The 19,943-nt window shown below is 44.6% G+C and overlaps 1 protein-coding gene and 1 long non-coding RNA gene across 3 annotated transcripts in view; one reads left to right on the forward strand and one right to left on the reverse strand.

Annotated features, from left to right (window-relative positions):
- ATP13A5 (ATPase 13A5) overlaps positions 1–19,943 on the forward strand; it is a 120,540-nt gene that overhangs the window by 69,649 nt on the left and 30,948 nt on the right. For both annotated transcript variants that reach the window (XM_084802635.1, XM_084802636.1), the window contains exons 15-23: positions 367–453; positions 1,101–1,257; positions 4,992–5,109; positions 7,713–7,837; positions 8,802–8,962; positions 10,241–10,354; positions 11,447–11,526; positions 13,852–13,894; positions 16,438–16,547. In XM_084802635.1, the coding sequence (XP_084658761.1) occupies positions 367–453; positions 1,101–1,257; positions 4,992–5,109; positions 7,713–7,837; positions 8,802–8,962; positions 10,241–10,354; positions 11,447–11,526; positions 13,852–13,894; positions 16,438–16,547 (995 nt within the window). The remainder of the gene's footprint in view (positions 1–366; positions 454–1,100; positions 1,258–4,991; positions 5,110–7,712; positions 7,838–8,801; positions 8,963–10,240; positions 10,355–11,446; positions 11,527–13,851; positions 13,895–16,437; positions 16,548–19,943) is intronic.
- LOC311609497 lies at positions 5,117–11,195 on the reverse strand. Its single transcript, XR_014783412.1, has 3 exons — positions 11,050–11,195; positions 10,631–10,739; positions 5,117–5,708 (listed from the first exon to the last, which is right to left on the reverse strand). It is a non-coding gene; the product is annotated as an uncharacterized lncRNA (long non-coding RNA).

Below are 19,943 nucleotides of genomic sequence, written 5' to 3' on the forward strand. Positions count from 1 at the left end.
ATCTCAGGACACAGCTGTTGACACAGCTGAGAGCTGTTGTGCTCAACAACGCTGGAGAACAGATCTCCTCTTCTAGTCACTGGACAGAAGAGCAGTGGCCCCCCATCTGGCATGTTCCCATGCATTGCCACTTTAATGTATAGATATAATGCATAGTATTTCTGGCCTCTCAACATTTTTACAATAAAGTCCTTTATTGTCAATGAAAACAGCAGAAATTTGACAATGACTGCATTTAAGTAAATATCTGGGAAGAGAAGCTACACGAAAAGGGTTTTCAAAAAATATTATCACACTGTGCGAAGAAAAAAATATTTCTTCTCATTTGACTCTAAGGAATCTTATAAATGTTTCATTTTATTACAGACTATGGAAGCTTGCCAAGTGGCTTCCTGCAAATTTGGTGTGTCAGATTCAAGCACAGTAATAAAGCCAGGACCAAAAGCCAGTCAGGTATGATTTTCCTCCTTAGGTCATGCATTTCTTTCCCCTAAACACTGGAGAAATAGCTCTGCTTTGCACACATTTCACATTTCTCCTGCTTAGCTTTCTCCTAATAAATTCCCTAGCTCGTACAGCCATGCCTTCAGCCCTGCCTTCGCTCATTAGTGTTTTCAGCAAACACTCGGTGAGTGTCCGTGGATGCTGGACCACTAATGCAGACTTCACAATAAGCCCTGCTGGACTCTGCATAGGAGGAGCACACAGTGGTCAGAAATCAATACAAGTGCAAGGCAGCGCAGCACACCCTGCCAAGTGCAGTAATAAAGGCTGACAAACGAGCTGTGGGAGACCAGAGCTGGGAACGAGTCGTGTTTCTGGGAAAAAGAAGGCACCATATCCCAGAGGATGGCCTGGAAGGAGATTAGGATTTCTCCAGGCAGCCTCGGGTAAGGGCTTTGGAGACCCAGATAAACATATTGACGGAGTCACCCTTGAATGGGCCAGAAAACTATAAGCATTGCAGCAAATATAATATGCTGTGGGGTGGCTGGGCCCCACACTGGAGGGTAGAGAGCCTTTTGGCTACTGGTCATGCATCTGCTGAGTAGAGAAAGCTCAAACGCTTTTCAGTCTCTTTCCCTTTGATGTCCTTGCAGAGCCCCGTGGACACCATCACCATCTTGCGCCAGTTTCCGTTTTCCTCTGGCCTGCAGAGGATGTCAGTGATTGCCCAGCTGGCTGGTGACTTCCACCTCCAAGTCTACATGAAGGGTGCCCCAGAAATGGTAGCCAGGTTCTGCTGCCCTGAAACAGGTACTGACAGTGTTCTCTCTCTCTCTCTCTCTCTCTCTCTCTCTCTCTCTCTCTCTCTCTCTCTCTCTCTCTCTCTCTGTGTGTGTGTGTGTGTGTGTTTCAAAGGAAAACATGTGGTGTCTTATCTCTCTTCCCACCATATAGGTCCCAGGACTCACACTCAGGTCATCATCAAGTTTGGAATCTTATATCTGCTGGGCCATTTCCACATCCCAGGGGATTTTTAAAAATTAATTTTTTCTCTTATAGATTATTTTCAAGCACTATGTATTCTGATTATGATTGCCCCTCTTCCAACTACTCCCAGTTCCCTACTGTCTCCCCTCCCATCTGGATCCACACTCTTTCTGCCTCTTGTTAGAAATGAACAGGCATCTAAGAAAAAAAGATAAAACAAAATCAAACAAAGCAGAAAAGGAAAAAAAAACAGAAGGAAAGAAGTCAAAGAAAAAAACCCATAAGAAACATATAGATGCAGAGGCACACACGTTCGCACACATGGGAATCCCATAAAAACACAAAACTGGAAGCCATAATATTTTTGCAGAGGACCTATAAGGTATTTTTTAAAAAATCCTTGACACAGTCTTATGAGACAGAGAACCTCCAAAGATTCTCTGCCTGCTCAAAGATGATGAATTCAGTCTGTGTTGTCCATCTACAACTGGACAGTTGGCCTACTTGTTTATCTACGGAAACTCCTTTGGAGAAAATGAATTTTTCATTTGCAAGTGGCAATCAATTGGACCTAGCTTCTGGGCTAGGGATGGGGAGAGCATGTGTCCACTTTTCTGCTCAGCTCTAGGACCCCATCTGGTGCAGCCCTGAGCAAGCCTGTGCGTGCTGCCTCAGTGTCTGTGGGTCTGTACGTGAGTGCGTTAGTCTAGCTATATTTAACAGCCCTTGTTTCTCTGGTGTCCTGTAGCCGCTTTGCCTCCAGCACTCACTCCACATCCTTTTCTGTAGTGCTCTCTGAGTCCTTGGGGGAGGGATTTGATGGAGATAGTCTATGTAGGGCTGAATGTTCCAAGGTCTCTCCCTCTCTCCGGTGTCTAGTTCTGGGTCTGTCTCTATTCTCATCTGTGAAGGAGGAGGCTTCTCTGATGATAGTGGAGGTAGGCACTGATCTATGAGTGTAACGCAGTGTCACTGGAGACATTTCATTTGCTAGCTTCCTTTAGCAGAACAGTAGCATTTGGTATCCCCTGGACCATTGCCTGTCTAGTCTAAGGTTCTTGGCCACCGGAGCAGTGTTGGGTACTGGTTCTATCTCATGGAGTAGGCCTTAAATCAAATTATATCTTGGTTGGGAATATTTTTAACTGAGAAATACCTTTTTTTAAAAAAGGAGATTAGACTAAACTAGATGATATTAAATGGTTTTTCCAGAAAATTTTTGTCTTTCTAGTCTAGACTCTGAGATGAGCTGTGTTATTTAATATTCTCCTAAATATGTGCACATTCTAACCGATAGACAAAATTGTTAGAAAATTGTCACATTCAAATAAATTCATTTGGATGAAAGTGGCATTTTTCTCCTGGCTTTCATCTTGTTATGATTGCAGACAGCCACTAACTGTGTGTAGAATTCTAGATTTTATGAATGTTGACTCCAACTTCTACATTTGGAGTTTGTCTAGTTTAATCTTAGAAGCATCCCTTTATAGGCCAAGGATGAGGGATTTGTCAAGCATGCACAGGATATGTGTCTGATTCCCAGGATGAGATAAAAAAGAACCTGCCTTTCAGATTTTGGTCTTCCTCATAAATCCCACTAACTTTGTCTCTCTGATGGATTATAGACTAGGTTTGGCTCTGTTCTTTTTTGCGTGCAGCCACGCAGACTTTATTGAGCATCTTCGTCTTGCCCTGCTGTGTCAGGAAGGGTCCAGCCTCTACTCTGCCATTCCTATCTTCACAGCAGCCTAGTGAATCCTTCCTGCTGCGTAGACTTTTGGTCTTTCACCCCCCTCCCTCTCCTATAAAGAAATGGAGGGCTACGAGCTTCCTGGAGAGTAGGTCCCCGCCTCTGGGAACATTTCAGAAATGCGCAGTCTGAGATGAATGCAAATATGAGGGTCAGCCTCACTCATATTGTGCAAAGAAAAGGGAGAATTCATGTGTTGGAGTCAGAAAGTGAGTTGAGAGTAGAGGACAAAACTTAGCTGCGTCACCACCTATGCCACCATGGCCACTATTAGGCTGCACTTCAGCTCTCATCTGAGTCTCTCACACAGGTACATGAGAACCCACGAATGGCCGTGCATGGTGGTGCACGCCTTTAATCCCAGCACTCGGGAGGCAGAGGGAGACAGATCACAGTGGGTTCGAGGCCAGCCTGGTCTACAAAGTGAGTCCAGGACAGCCGAGGCTACACAGAGAAACTCTGTCTCAAAAAACCGAAACAAACCAGCAAACAAAAACAAAACAAGACAACAACAACAAAAGAACCCAAGAATGACTTATACATATAAAAACATAGTTATTACACCAACACATGTAAAACCTGTGTTGCATTGCTAACCTTGCAAAGCAGAGCTGTGGGATGGGGATGTGGCTCCCTGGGCAAAAAGCACTGCCTGCATGAGACTGATGGCAGTCTGGATCCACAGAACTTTAGAAGCCAGAGATGTAATGTATGCATCTGTAACCTTGGTCAAACACCTACCGGGAGATGGGAGGCAGGGAAATGGGAGGCAGGGCCGGGTGAGTCAGCAGCAGCTGACAGGATGGCCAACCTGGTCTACGTGGCAGTAAACTCAAGGAGAGACACTGTCTCAAAGCAATAAGGAAAGGGAGGCCTCAAGGTGGTCCTCTGTCACCCACACATCCACAGTGGCACACACGTACCTGCCCACACACATGCACCCTCACCTTTCCACTCCCCCACCCCATGGAATGGGAAAATATTTCTGAAGAGTCGTTTAGAGCATATTTCAGGCCTTTCTGGCCACTCAGGATTTACATCAACTAACTGACTCTGCTGCTGTGGCCACAAAGCAATCATGAATAATAAATGAGTGAACACCGTTAAAAACTTTATTAATAAAAGCAAGTAGTGCATCCAAATGTAGCCTGACCATTATCAACCCTGATCTCGAAGACTGGCTGTTTCTCTGATTTCATTCAAGGACACACAATCTTGACATCTGTTCTTAGTGAACTCAATCTGTATATTTGACACTGGTCAGATCAATCACTGGTCCTCTTAGGAGCTGCTATAACAAAATGCCCCGGGCTGGGTGGCTTAAATGACACAACTCTGTCTCTTGTAGTTTTGGAACTATGAGCTGGACTGCCCAAGGTTAAGATGCTGGATAATTTTGCCTCCTGGTGAGGGCTAGCTTCTGGACTTGTAGGTGCCTGCTTTGCTGCGGTATCCTGGTGAGGAGAGACCATCTCACATCTTCCTGTGTCTTAATCTCAGTCGTGAAAGTCTCACTTTCAAGGTTTAATGACTTCCCAAGGCCTAAGTCCAAAATACAGCCACATTAGAAATTAGGTTTTTTACATAGTTTAGGACACAGCTGATGCACAGAACAATTTTATATCCCATCCCCCCTCATCAAAGTAACATGAAGCTGTTTGTGACCTGTGTCTGACGCTGTATGTTTCCCAGTAATGCAGTTTTATGAAGTGAACACTGAGGCACAGGGAAGGTGTCCTGCATTAGCTTAGGTGCTGGGTCGACTTCGGTGTGATCTTACACATACCTCCCGCCTCGTTCCTCACAGTGCCTAAGAATTTCCCACAGGAGCTGAGGAACTACACAGTGCAAGGCTTCCGGGTCATCGCCCTTGCGCATAAAGCCCTGAAGATGGAGAAGCTTTCAGATGTGGCACGTTTAGCAAGGTAAGGAATTGGAAGTCAGCGCTCAGGGAGGGTCATCGTACCTGAGGGGAGGAGGCACTGGTGATGGGCTGGCGGACAGCTCACGTCCCCAGCAAGTTCTTGGTGACGGAGAACTGATCTCAGTTGTCTTCACGTTTGGAGATGGGCAGCTGTGGGCAGGACTTGCCCAGATCTCATGATGGTTTATGACAGAGCAAATACAGCAGCCGAGATTTCCCAGATCCCACATCTGATCTCCTCCTTGTCCTACATAGTGTCTGACTTAGTTCTCGGGGTTTGGTCCCCTCATAACTACAAACCCTTATCCCACCTCAGAACACCATGTGGCAGACTGCTTGGAGGTCCCACATGTACCGAGGTGTCTCTCTAGAGAATGCAGCTGAAAATTTGAAGATTTCCAGGATCCTTTTTTATTTCTGGAATTTCTCAGGTCTGGGTATTGTATTTCCCTCAAATCTGTGAGGTAGTAAGTGCAAATTGAATTCCATATAAGAAATAAAACTCAATATTTTTAATTACACTAAGGGATAACTTGCCCTCCTTAGAGGATAATCCATACACTGCTTTCTTCCAGCTTATAGGGGTTCCTTTCAAGTGATCTACATTAAAAGAATAGGAAAACTAAATAGGTGATAGCCTATATAGTCATTACATTTGATATATTAAATTTATACTTCTAACTTAGAGATTTTCATTTCCATATAACTAGCTTTATTATGTAGGGTACCAAGGCATTTGGTTCAACGTTGCTATCTGCAATTTATATTTATCAAAGATAATTGGTGCCTTATGTTGTACCTGTTTCCACATCTATAAAATGTGGGATTGGGTCATCTCCAAGGAACTCTTCAGATGTGACATTTTTGCCTTTGAAATAGAATCAAAGAAGTCATTTACCCATACGACTGACATTCTCAGATTAAACATTCCAGGTTTTGGCCATCCTTGAGGAGGCATAACATCCATAACACATGGGATGTTATAATTTTTCACACACAAATTTGAATAAAAGTGTTAAGGCGATGAGCGAGCCAGAGATTTGCATAGCTAGTGATAGAAGGCAGGCAGCCCCAGCTGCCACATGCAAGCACAGCTGTATTCTCACTAAGAGCCAGTGGGGAAATACACAGTATTAGAAATATAAAAACAATAATATTTGCTATTTCTTCACCCATTACAAGTTTTCCTAAGAGATATCAGGAGTTCAAAATGCTTCTTATTGTGTAGTTTTTCTTTTTTTATTTATCAATTTATTTATTCACTTTACATTCTGATTGTAGTCCCCTTTCCTCTCCTCCCGGTCCCACCCTCCCTTTCCCATCCCCTCTCACCTATTCCTCAAAAATAGGAGAGACCCTCTATGCATAGCTGATTTTCTTGAACAAAGAAATATAATATTGGTTTAATTTTTATTAGGTTAAATTTATCTTTAACAATTTTTTTTCAGTCAGGAAAATAAAAGTTTCTTGAAAATTGGATTCACCAAAGGGAATTAAGTGTTTCTTGTGATAACTTAGAAAGTCACCCGACATTAATGACAGAAGACAGACTTCCTTAAGACCTAACCCTTTCCACAAGGCCTGGTGGTGCATGTCTTTAGTCCCAGCACTTGGGAGGCAGAGGCAGGAAGGTCTCTGTAAGTTCGAAGCCAGCCTGGTTTACAAAGTGAGTCCAGGACAGCCAGGGGTACACAGAGAAACTCTGTCTTGAAAAAGAAAAACAAGAAAAAAGGCCTAACCCTTTCTTGGTTTTGCAAAGGTTTTTAACTTCCATCTGTGTTAGACGTTCAGGAGCTACACAAAAGGAATAAAATTAACTCCTCCTTGGCCCCAAGAATTTCATATCTTAATTGAGGAAAACAGATAATAAAATAAATAATATATTGTCTCATTTGATGGTTCTTAAATGTCTCAGAGGGGACGAATGAAGTAGGCAGAAAGAACTTTGAAAACTACAAGCTCCAATGTGGGATCTTATCTTTAAAAAAAAATGGTGGACAGAGCCTGCACACGCATATGTACTTGCACACCCGTTCACCCACACATGAGGGAACACATGTACACTCGCACACACATACACAATAAACAGAATTAACCAGTGAGTTTTCAGTTCTGGTTAAAAAGAAAACATTAATTAATTTGGATATGCATAAATTAAATACAGTTTAGTGCATAAATAATAGTGCTAATATAATATTGTCTGAACATAACACATCGTGGTACTGATGACATCATGAAGCATGCTCCCAGTGAGTGTCAAACATACTTTAAAAAACATTAAGGTCAAGGAAAAAATACTGAGAGATTTTTGGATATTAAAAAAATACATGATTAGCATTTTAAAAATAGGACTGGGAAGATAAAAACGGTATTTTTTAAATGCAGCTGAAAATGGGAAGTGATTGTGTTAGAGGAACAGGCAAAGGATGGTGTGGAGACAAGACAACTGGTTCCCTTTACACACCCCTTTGTTCCTTTCTTTTTAACATGTGCGCTATTTCCTTAATACAACTTAGGCAGAGGGTCTAAAGAAAAGAAATAAGTCATCGTTGGGCACCACAGTACTATTCCTTAAAAATGTTTTTTTCCCTCCAAAATACAAAGGGAGCAAGTGGAGCTGGAGTTGGCATTTCTGGGACTGCTCATCATGGAGAATCGCTTGAAGAAAGAGACAAAGCCAGTGCTGAGGGAGCTGAGCGAGGCCCGCATCAGGACTGTGATGATTACAGGTTTGTGGGGTCCCAGAGCCTGGCAGGTAGCAAAACAAAGAACTGAGCAAGTCCACGTGACTGGGGCGGAAGGGAAGGAAGCCGTGTGACCTCGCCACCCTTGCAGCACCCCAAGCGGGAGCAGCTTTTTTTTTTTTCTTTTGAGGCAGTGACTATCTTATGCTCTGGCCAATAAGTAGCTCTCCTCCTACAAAGGATTATGTGAGCAGAAATATTTGTGCCTAGGCTGGGGAGACTACTCAGTCAGTAACAGTCTTGTTATGCATGTTCAAGACAGTCAGCTCCCATGTTGAAAACAGGCGGAGGTGGCACATGCCTGCAATCTCTGCACTGGGAAGTGGAGACAGGAGGATTCTGGGAGTTTGCTGGCTAATTGGCCTGGCCAGACTGAGGCCAGACTAAGTTCAGTGAGAGATTTTGTTCAAAAAAACATAGAGAGTGATTAAAGAAGACACCTCTGACCCTCACCCCACCCACTCATGCACACACACACACACACACACGCACAAACGCATGTGCACACATGCACAAATGTTTAGACATGGAGACAGATGGCCAGGCAATCTGCATGGTGACCTAAGCGTGGTCTTGCCCTCAGTGTTCTCTCTTGTTTGTGCAGATCCCAAGGCTCTCTTCTGGTCAATACAGATCCCAAGTGTTGACTGTGCTTTCAGCCTGGAGCCATCCATACACCACAGAGAGCTAACTGTTATCTCAACATTAGTCATAAAGAGCTCCCACACCCCCTCATTCATTTATGTGTGGTCCAGAAGCACACAGCGGGAAAGATGTTGCCTTGGCGTTTGCTCACTGGAGGCATACACTTGCGTTGAAGGGAAGACAACTAGTTATAAAATGACACAGACATCACCAAATACATTCAATGAGGAGCAACAGGGGGGTGAAGAGACATCTTAGTTTGGGTGGCTGATTTCGTTGTACCAAAAGTCTCTTTGTCATCTAGGTGACAATCTTCAAACCGCCATCACTGTTGCTAAAAATTCTGAAATGATTCCTATGGGCAGCCAGGTCATCATTGTTGAGGCTAATGAGCCAGGAGACCTACTTCCTGCTTCTGTGACCTGGCAGCTGGTGGGGACCCAAGAGCCAAGCCCTGGAAAGAAGGTGAGCAGATGTTCAAAGGCCCCTGTCTGGGCCTGGGTTGGCGGAACACAGCCCTGGCACGATGCAGCCATCTGTGTCCTGGAAGGCATCATAGTAACAGTCCCTCGGGTGTGTCTCGAGCATGGCATGGTGCAGAGTGTTTCCAGGGACATTCTGCAGACCCTGTCACACATTATCATCACCTGGGGAGGGGGGTCTTTACAGACTTTCTACTGCAGACCGAAGCAACTGAATAGGAGTCCCTATCTGGGGGGAAATAAGCTTGCCAAGGCACACTGGTAGGCAGACACCACCAGATCATGAGCTCTGATTCCACACAAGGCCACATGCATCTGCATTGCATAGCGCCTTGCTGGAAAGCTGGCACGGGTGCGGTTTCCCAGGAAGCAAGCTCGTTATTTGCTTATCTGAGAAAAGCTTTCCCATAGGAGAATGACCACTGCCTGAAACTCCACTTTTGTGTCACTCCAAAGTGTGGCCCTTCCGGGTTCCAGGCTGAACAGACTTCCACATTGCTACCTAGACAGGAAACTTTGGTGCAGCACACTGACTAGCAAGTACACGGAGTGGCCCAGGACCATCGCGATGGGTTAATTTGGGCACAACCTCTATTTACACGTGCTACAAAAGATGGCAGCTCTCTAGTACTCATTCCATTGTAAAGCGGCTTGCTTCCTAAGTCTCTGCATCTCACTGTATCACAGAACCGTGGGCGTTCACTGATTTAACAGGCTGCCTGTGTTCACATTCATGAGGTTAAAAACCTTATCTGAGATTCAGCATTGCTATGTCACAGCCTCAGCCTTCCCCACCACACCCCCACACTCTTCCCCTACCTCCCTACAGGAAAGGGGTTCCTGTTGCTCCGGTACAGCAGTCATCCACCCCACGCCCCTACTTCTAAACACATGTGTGTATTTCTATGACATACATTTCTCTAATGAATAAGATATTCCACCTCCTATATTGTTTAAATTCAGTCCTATAGAAACAGAAAGCCTGCTGATAAATCTTAAGAGAAACCATCCTAGGTGACTGACAAGAAGAACCACTGAGCATCATCAGAGGTGTCCTCTTGTGGTAGCATCCAGGAAAGGGTAGAGAGGAATTCCAACAAGTGAGGCAGGAGGGGTCTGGGAATGTGTGATAATGGGCAAATGACCCCTCCCACCGTTGCTGGTGCTCATTTCCTGTACAACACGGATTCCATTTTCTTCTGTGCATCACAGGGATGCAGGCTTATGAGCCCATGCAGAAACAGTGCCTTTTGATTTTTAGGAAACCTACATTGATGTTGGAAACAGTTCCGGTGGGAAAGGCGGTTACCATTTCGCGATGAGTGGGAAGTCGTACCAAGTGCTGTTTCAGCATTTCTACAGCATGCTGCCCAAAGTAAGTACTGACGGAAGGTGATGCTTTGTCTGGGCCTTAGTGTGAGTAGAGCACAAAGGGTAAAGAAGGGGACCGGCCACCGAGATGGGCTTGTGGTTTGAAAATGGGCATCAGTGAAGGCACCTTGAACTTTCAGGGGGTTCCTGGTCCTGTCTAACCCCTCCAGACCCCTCCCCCGCATATATACACTGTAGCCCTTGAGACTTCAGTGCAGATAGATCCTCTCTCCTCTGTGGCCAGCGCAAGCGCAGCCTCCCTCCTTCCTTCCTCCCCTACCTGGCACAGCTTCCACGTAGATCCGCACATCAGGCTTCCTCGTATATCAGTCTCTCTGAAAGCCACTAGTCTGTGTCAGGCAGAGCTCCATTCCCCTGCTGTCTGGAGCCTTTAAATCACAGCAAAAGGAAATAAAGGCACCGCAGTTTATTTTCAAAACCGTTTATCATCTTGTCCTCCGTGTGTCCTGTGTAAAATAGTGCTGAACAGGGTTGCGCTGCCAGTATGGTGGAGACACATGGTGTACAAACTGAGGGTAGCAACCATCTGTTAGCGGAGTCTCAAATATTCTGCCGCCTTACCTTCCTTGATAAGTCAAGGACTGAAGAGTGTGGGGCCTAAAGGCTTGGAGAAAACTCTTACTCCAACTCCTGTTGTGGAGATGGGGTTGTCAAGCTCAGAGCGCTTCAGCCATTTACCTGAGGTTTGCACAGGAGCAGGACCCTCGCCTCTCGCACCAGGCTTCTTGTTGTCTGTGGCAGCAGAGGGTACAATGAACTGCAGTTCCCGAAGAATTTTCCTCCGGTTTCTCTTCTCCCTCTTAGTCACTATGTTAATGTAAAGTTACCCTTTCTGGAGGAAAAGAAGGGGAAAAAAAAAAAGCAATTGAGTCCAGAAAAAAGTAATGGAGTTGTGATGGAGGATTTAAAGTTTAATATTAAAGCATTAAATTCCTCATCTCCTTGCCTGGCACTGGGTCTAGTGCCACACACCCAATGCTTTGTTAAATCAATGGGCAGGGATGACTTCTCAGGATTGTTCTTTTTGAAAGATTCTCCTTCTTAATCTTACCGCAATGGTTGTTTTTCTCCTTAGATTTTGGTGAATGGAACCATTTTTGCAAGGATGTCTCCTGGACAGAAATCAAGCCTTGTGGAAGAGTTTCAGAAATTAAAGTAGGTGACAGGCATGAAAGGCGAGCATGCTGGTTCTCTGTGGCTGCATAGCCGCCCGCCCCTTGTGTCCATGGGTAATGCCATTAAGTTGTTTTAGGTTTCTATGCATCAGGGATCCAGATGTGGCTCAGGTAAGCTTGGTTCCTGAGCCAGGAATGTAATTATGAAAGGACACAAAGTGCTGTCAGCCAGAACTGGAGTCTGGGGGTGCTAGTGTGGGGGCGCCTCTGACACCGCCTCACTCACGTGGTTAAGCTCCTTTCACATGTTGGAAGAGAGGCACAGGTTTTCACTGGTTGTAGGAAGTGGCCACTCTCAGCAACTTGAGATATGGGTCACTTCATACCGAAGAGGCTGATGTTGCCACTGGCTTCCATACGTAAAGTGAAAAGGCAAGAATAATAATAGAAGAGAGAGATGGAGGGCAGAGGGGGAAAGGAAGGGATCCTGTTACCGTCTTTTGTTCTTAGAACAGTTTGATGCCTTCTCTTCATTAGAAGCAAGTCACTAGGTCCCGCCCATACTCAAGGGGGTGGATTTCCCAGTAATATGAAGTGCAGGAGGTGGAGACAATTGAGGTTCATATTAGACACTGGCTACCTTAAAGAACAATCATTTTGTGCCCCATAAATCTCACCTTTCAGGAATATTGTCCGCTTGGATGTGGAGAGAAGAAACAAGAGCATGTGTAGCTCAGGATGGGAAAGGTGGGAAAGTGAGCGAGTTCTCTCCCGAAGGCATCGGCTTGATCCATTAGGAGATAAGTGATAGCTCCAGACCTTCTTAGTATGACGTGACGTGGCATCTGGCAGGGACTAGAAACAGAAGGCAGATTCAGAACTCTCTCAAAGCAGTGATGACAAAGTCACCCCTAGATGGAAGAATTCTCGCTGAGAGCAGACCCACCTACTCATTACTCTAGCCTAAAGGTTTCAACAGCAAAAAGACACAAGGAGTAGTGAAATAAGATTATCTGTTGCTAACTCTCATTGGAATCAGCTGACAGCCTCCTCCTGTCAGATTTTAGTGGCTAAGCTTCCTAGCAAAGTCTCTGATGCCTTCTATTAGCTCCCCTGTGCTTTCAGACTGGGGACATGGGCAGGTGTAAGCGGCCAGCTCATTTACACATCATTACCTGACATTGGCTAAGGAGAGGCAATGCCCGAGAAACTCTGTTGGCTGACACCCCGGAAGCCACATTCCCCTAAAACATCATTTTTGGAAGACATATGCTGTGATGGGATGAGCTGTCTCATCAATTACCCACCATACTCTTTGTGGCCTTACCCTTGGCAGTGCATATTGAGCACTCTGGATTCTCTTTCTGAATCCAGAGAACACAAGAAGTATATGATTCCTGGTGTGATGCACAGACCAGCTGTTGCCTCTCTGTCTTGATGAGGAAGTCAGTCGGCTGATTACAGGTAGCAATGACACTACGACCACGAAGTGTACAAGTGTTTGTGATTTCACCAGCTGAGCATTAGTCTGAATTTGCCTACATGGATCATGCTTGAGGTATAGAAAAGGCCGGAAGGCAACTTCTTATGGGCCAACTAACAATAGAGATATCCTAACAGAACTTGACTTTCATCGCTTATGATCCAATTTTAGAAAAATGACACTGGAGCATTTAAAGCATCGTCATGAGTCACCGTCGCTAATGTGTCATTCACTGGTAATACAAGGCTCAATGGACCGACCCTGCATAAGAAATCCCCTTTCTCTGGTAACGACTTGAAATTTTAGGCTTCCACTCAGATCCTGGTCACATATCAAACTACTATACATGGGGTACACGTTACCTCACTGCCACCATGAGATGCATCAGGAGCATGTGTATGCTCCAGCTGTAGCTGCTGAAGCATGTGCGAGAGGCTCTTCCTCCTAGTGTTAAAACTGAGCTCTGAGCAGCAGTGAGAGCAGCATGGCCAGGTTAGGCTGGGCTCTGCCCATTAGCTTGAGAGAGAAGGGGCTATAATCAAGAACTCATTATAATCATGACTCAGGGCTCTTGAGCGTGATAGGGTGGACACAATCAACCTGACATCCTTCTCAAGTGTGTGATTGCCGTCCTTGCTTATGTTCACGGCGTTATCACTGTCATTTCGGTGATTGAGACAAATTAAGTCAGGAGCCTTTTCCCTCTTGAACCAAGCCTCTCCAAATTATATTCCTGATTCCACATATCTGTTCAGATCACACACACACACACACACACACACACACACACACACACACACACACCGCATAGGAGTTAGTTATAATGGAAGTGATTCAAGAGAACTTCTGACCTGTTGACATTTGAATTTTATTTTCCTATAGTTATTATGTGGGCATGTGTGGAGATGGAGCCAATGACTGTGGGGTGAGTATACCAGCAGCATCTCAGAGTCTCCTCTGAGCTCCCTAAGGCCCGCAAGGGGAAGATTCTTCCCGCAGCAGCCATTTGGCCTTTGGGTTGGAAACAAAGAGATGACATCACTTCCGCTGTCTTCAGGCAATTCCCAGAATAATTAAAGTGATGCTACTGACACTCCTAGAGTTTAGACCCATTGGGGACTTTACAAGATGATCTGGTTTAAGCCTTTAATGTCACTTATAAGGAAAGGAAGCCTCCGGGAGGTAGCATGCTTTTACACAAGGTGCATGGCTGGTAAAGCCTCTGAGAGGAAAAAGCTTGACACTCATAAAGTTTTTAATTATGTCTAAATTGCATTTATTCCCACCAAACTCACTCTGTGGTTAATTTTTGAAAATTAGGTTTCTCCCAAATTGTTATGAAATTCTGAACGGTACAGTTTTTACACACTTCAGCCAAGCTAAAATTAAATGAGTCTCAGGCTATTCTTCATTCCCAGCAGAAAGAGCGTATGCATTTTACATTCTGACTCTTATAGAAATAACAGTTGGTTTTGTGGACCGATGTGCACTTTAATAGATAACTGTGGTCCAGGAATTGAAGAGTGAGGCTGGGAGGGGTAGCTGGGTAGTAGGCCACTTGCCTAGCATGTGTGATGGTCAACCCATCAAAACAGTGCAGAACAGAGGAGGAGAACAAAGAGGAGGAGCAGGAGCGGGGGGGGGGGGGGGGAGGGGCCACACAGGGGAAAAGGGAATAGCTTTACATTTACAAAGCTTATTAGATATTTACGATTTGCTTATTCACTTTACTTTCCTCTTAAATATTTTCTCCAAGGTCTGTGAAAAAATGTGTTCATACTTATAGACTCAGTGCACATTTTTTTTCTGCCCATGTTTCATAATAAAGACAGTTGTTAGTTCATTCATTCAGCCTAGGGTGATTACCTATTGCTATTAATTATGTGACATTTACAGCACAACAGAAATATCAAAAAGTCTTAACCTCTGTTCTCCCAAAAGGTAGTCATCTGATGAAGGAATCATGCATAAAATTAACCCTGACATATGGCAGGCCATTTTAAAATTACATGACGGAGGTATAAAACACGAAGGGAGAGAGAGAAGGGAGGCCATGTTCTAAGATTTATTGAATTGGAATCTTCTGCATACTGAACCATGCTACCTAGCGTTACAGAGCAACTCGAATACAACATTTCATTGCATAGTCACATAATTCCTGCAGTGCTAGAGGCTTTCTGGCTTGCCTATGGGCTAGTCCGTTCTGTGTTCTTTGGACATCTTTTAGACTTCATCATACAAAATAAGTGAGCCCTCATGCCTGTGAAGCAACACGTGTGACACCATACGCCGGTGGGTGTTTGTGGACTGATTTGGGCATCTAACGGTGATGGTGTGTGCCCCACACTCTTTATCAGCAGTTAGGCAGTTGGCCTGATCGATCAGTGGAGAAGGTTGGGTACTACATATCTTTCCCCTGTTTTGTTGTTGTTGTTGTTGTTGTTGTTGTTGTTGTTTTCATAAAGATGACCCTGCTAAGTGTAAAAATGAGGCTGTGTGAGTTTCCTATCCACACCTATTTGGATTTTGCCATCCTTTAAAAAAGATTTACATTCTCTCTCTCCCTCCCTCCCTCCCTCCCTCCATCTCTCTCCCTCTCTCTTTCTCTCTCTCTCTCTCTCTCTCTCTCTCTCTCTCTCTCTCTCTCTCTCTCTCTCTCTCTCTTTCCCCACCTCCCCCGTGTGTGTGTGTGTGTGTGTGTGTGTGTGTGTGTGTGTGTGTGTGTGTATTTGAGCATGCATGCAAGTGTCTAAAGGATCCAGAAGAGGGCATCAGATCCCATGGACCTAGAATTACAGATAACTGTGAGCCTCCCAATGTGGGTGCTAGGAACTGAACTTGGTTTTTCTGCAAGAGGAGTAGGGGGTGTTGCCTGCTAAGTCAGTGGTTCTCAGACTATAGGTTGCAACCCCTTTGGAGGGGTGTCAAATGATCCTTTCACAGGGGCTGCATGCTAGGTATCCTGCACATCAGATTACAATTCATAACAGCTGCAGAATTAGCTATGAAGTAACAATGAAAATAACTTTATGGTTGGTGTCAGCACAACACAAGGAACTGTATCAAAGGGTTGCAGCATTAGGGAGGTTGAGAACCACTATTCTAAGTCTTTTCTCCAACCCTTCCATATCCTGATGCTATATGCATGCCACACAGATAGTACATTGTGTGTGCATGTGTGGAAATGTGCACGCACACAAACACACACACACACACACACACACACACACACACACACACGTGCCCACAACATACTTCTACTGTGGACCATGGTGCAGTCAGTTTCTCTTTGATGATGGCTTTATGGACCAGAGGAAGCATAGAGTATACGGATGAAAGACGGTATCAGCAGAGACCCAAAGATGGGCAGACACAGTATTGTAGCTGAATTATAACAAATAGCCTTGGAGTGTGAGAGTAAGAGCCTGGTCTAAGGAGTCATGGTCTGACTTGGATGAATCATTCCAGGCGTTGAAAATGGCTCACGCAGGCATCTCGCTGTCAGAACAGGAAGCATCCGTGGCATCTCCCTTCACCTCGAAAACAGCCAATATCGAGTGTGTACCCCATCTCATCAGGTAAGCTGCATCTTCCCCTCTCCCTCATCACTGTGATTCATTGTCCGGCTCTGAAAACAGACAGGCTTGTACACTAACTTCAAGTCATAAAGGCCAGGGCAAGTGCTGGTCTAGTGCTGCTGGACCACTCGCTAAGGAATGAGTCCTGTTGGTTGAAAATACCACGAACCCACACAAGAGTGACTTTCAGCGTGCTTTAGGAAATAGATGGGTGCATCAAGCAGACTGCTGAAAGCTTGCTTTGGTATTTAAAACCTGATTGCATGTCTTCTCTCTCCCTTAATTTGCATACATTGAATGTCTTCTGTGATGTTTTACCGGGAGTTTGGGATGGATGAGAGAGCAGGAAGGGAACACATCATTAGACAGCTTCTCCCGATACTACTGTATAGCTCTAAAATAACTATTCAAAGCCATCAGGATGTTGCTGTGGGAGGGACTGTACTTCATTGGAGGTGGGAAAGGAGGGAAAAGTATCTGCTTTCCTTCACTGCCCTCATTTCTAACCTCATCTCTAGTTACATTTCAAGTGTAATGGAGAATAAAGCATCCAGTTTTATATTCTGTTCATAAATTTTGCCCCCACCGCTGTTCTTAGAATACCGGGGGGTGACTGGGCATCTCCATGGCCAGTGGGCTGGAAGTCGTCACTTAGCTTGTTCTGAAGGGATGATCTCATGGGTCTCCATCATGATCCTTGGTACCTCAGAGAACAGGGTAACTTGTGGGACGGCATCAGGCCTGAAATACCATGTCCTTCCTACACATCAGCTGGACCACATGTCCTTTGTCCCTGGGCATCTACACCTGTGTTCTTCTGTACCCTTAAGTGCCACCATCCCCTGTGCCTCCAGAACATGGCTGTGACCCAACGTATTATGCATCTAGAGTGTATTTAGTGTGCAAAATGTTGGTTTAGAACACACGTCACAGTATGAAAATTCTGTTTTTGGTAGGTAGCTTATTATTAAGACTTCAGGGTAGACTCTCTTTGCTTGTATGTTTCATAGCTCCAGATAATTAGATATGGTCCAGAGTTCAGCTCTTTTAGGTTCATTTTATCCCTTGGTATTCTCCACATATACTTATTCCTGAGAGAGAACTCTAGAAAGGCGATGAGGTACAAGTCTTACATGACTAGGTCTAGGCCCACAGGTTTGTCATTCTTTGGAGCATGAGCCAGCCACTGGTTGTTATAGTTCAAGTCCTTGTGGGGGAAGACATATCCTTGCTATCTATCTCTAAGCTTGATATAGCTGAGTGCTAGATGGAACGCTGCAGGGTATGCAGATACATGGCTGAGCCACTAAAATCCACAATCATTAAGAGCAGCAGTGATCCTGGAGGCTCACGAAGACAGCGTCTATCCTGCCCTTAGGACCATGGTTTGTGCTTTGTTTTGAATGTGGCTGTCTTAGTTTTCTAGAAATTATATACATCTGCAAGGGGGAAAAAAAAGAGATGAAATCATAATGTTTATGCCAGACTTGGGAAAACAATCCAGGCTTTGCATTCTTTTCTCAGTCTGTTTTCTCCTCCATCCCTCGGCTGAGAACAAATGCTAGCTGTTCACAGCCTGGTGGGAAACATCTGCCTGAAGTACCCTGGACCATCTCCCAACCTAATACTCATCTTGCCTGAGGCAAGTAGTTAGTTGTTTGGCTTCCAGGTTTGCCATTTTGTGTTTGTATGTAGGTATAGCATCTTTGAGCTGAGCAGGTGCCCTTGGCACTAGGGACTAGAAACAAAGCTAAATCCATGTGGGCTCATATGGGCCCTGGCAAGGGGAAGCTGCAGAAACATCATCCCACCTTCTCACACTGTCCTCTGGTCCACGACCATCCCCCAAAACATCTTTTGGTCATTTATCCCCTCAAAGGATGAATACGCAATTTCCAAGTTGTAGATTCTACAGTACTCTTGATCTTTTGATCTCTTCATCAGGTCAGAATATTACTTTGCTTTCTTCCAACAGTATCACAGATGCCAAAAACATCAGAACCCAAATTTTAGAGTTGCATCCATACCTTGTAAAATGTGAGAGCACCAATCTTTTAGCTCTGTGTGTCTGAGAGCCACAACAACTCACTCGCTTCCAGGAAGAATGTTGAGATAGAAGAAATTAGGATTGAGTCAATACTTAACACCCCACATCATTGTAATGCTGCATTATTCTTAGACTACACACAGTCATAGTCTCACTTTTGTAAGGGACGGGGCCTGATTCATTTTATATCCTTTTATATCCTTTTGTAATGATTGTAGGTATAATGTTGGTACTTCATAAGACCTCAGTAAGAGTGGGTCAGGAATCAAGGAGGAAATTAAGGAGTGAGGAAGAGAATGACTAAATTAATGAAAGGTCATGGTATACAGTTAGTGAGTGGTTGTTTGCCGTGGAGAAGATGTTGGGTTTGATTTCCACACCTGCACAAACCAGTGGATGCCAGTAATACAGACTTTTAGAGCTAGAGGTAGAAGCATCACAAGTTCGATGATTAAAACAAGATAAATGAGAGATGGCTCAGTGGGTCAAAGCATGTTGTGTGCAAGGATAAGGACCCGAGTTCAAATCCCAAGTACTGACATAAAAATCTTGGTGTGGCTTTGTTTGCCTGGAACCCCAGTGTTAGAGATCACAGAGAAGTGGACTCTGATTAGCTCAGCAACTAGCCACTTATTCCAACAACAAGCTTCCAGCTCAGTTGGAGACTTTGTCTCAAGTCACTAAGGTGGAGAATGATAGAGGAAAACACCAGTCAGCCTATTCTGGCCTCTCCATGTTTGTGTATGGGTGTATATACCTGTAAATAGCATGTGTGTAATACACACACACACACACACACACACACACACACACACACACACACAAATTTAAGAAAACATAGAAAAAAGATTAAATAATTTTCTGGGGAAGGTAAAGTAGTTGCCTAGTATGTAGAAGAACCTGGATTTGATTTCCAGCACTGTAAAAAAGGAAACATTAAAAAAAAATAAGTTGAAATAATGAGTAGATGGCTAAGTGGATACGCATCTACAAGCTCTTAAGCAGGAGTGCCTTGCTCAGCCTGAAAGGGGTCACTCACTTTACATGTTCTAGTGGGGCAACTACATCACACTCTAAGGTTTGGAGTCATCATGAGAGAGGGCAGAAAGAATAGAAGAAAAATATGTGGGTGAGATGGCTGTGCCACACATGAAGTCATAACAGTTGTAGTTGCCAGCACAGGGCATGCACAAAACCTGATCCCAAACATCCAGTCATGAACTCTACTGAGCAGCCTCATGGGGCTCTTCCCTGCCAAGGAAGCTACTGTCAGTCAAGGGATGTCTCCAGGGATTTAGTCACTCATATCCTCTTGGTTAACTTCGTACCCATGCTCACTCATATGGTTG

Source organism: Acomys minous, assembly GCF_964271855.1.
Source record: "Acomys minous genome assembly, chromosome: 11".
NCBI classification, from domain to species: Eukaryota; Metazoa; Chordata; class Mammalia; order Rodentia; family Muridae; genus Acomys; species Acomys minous.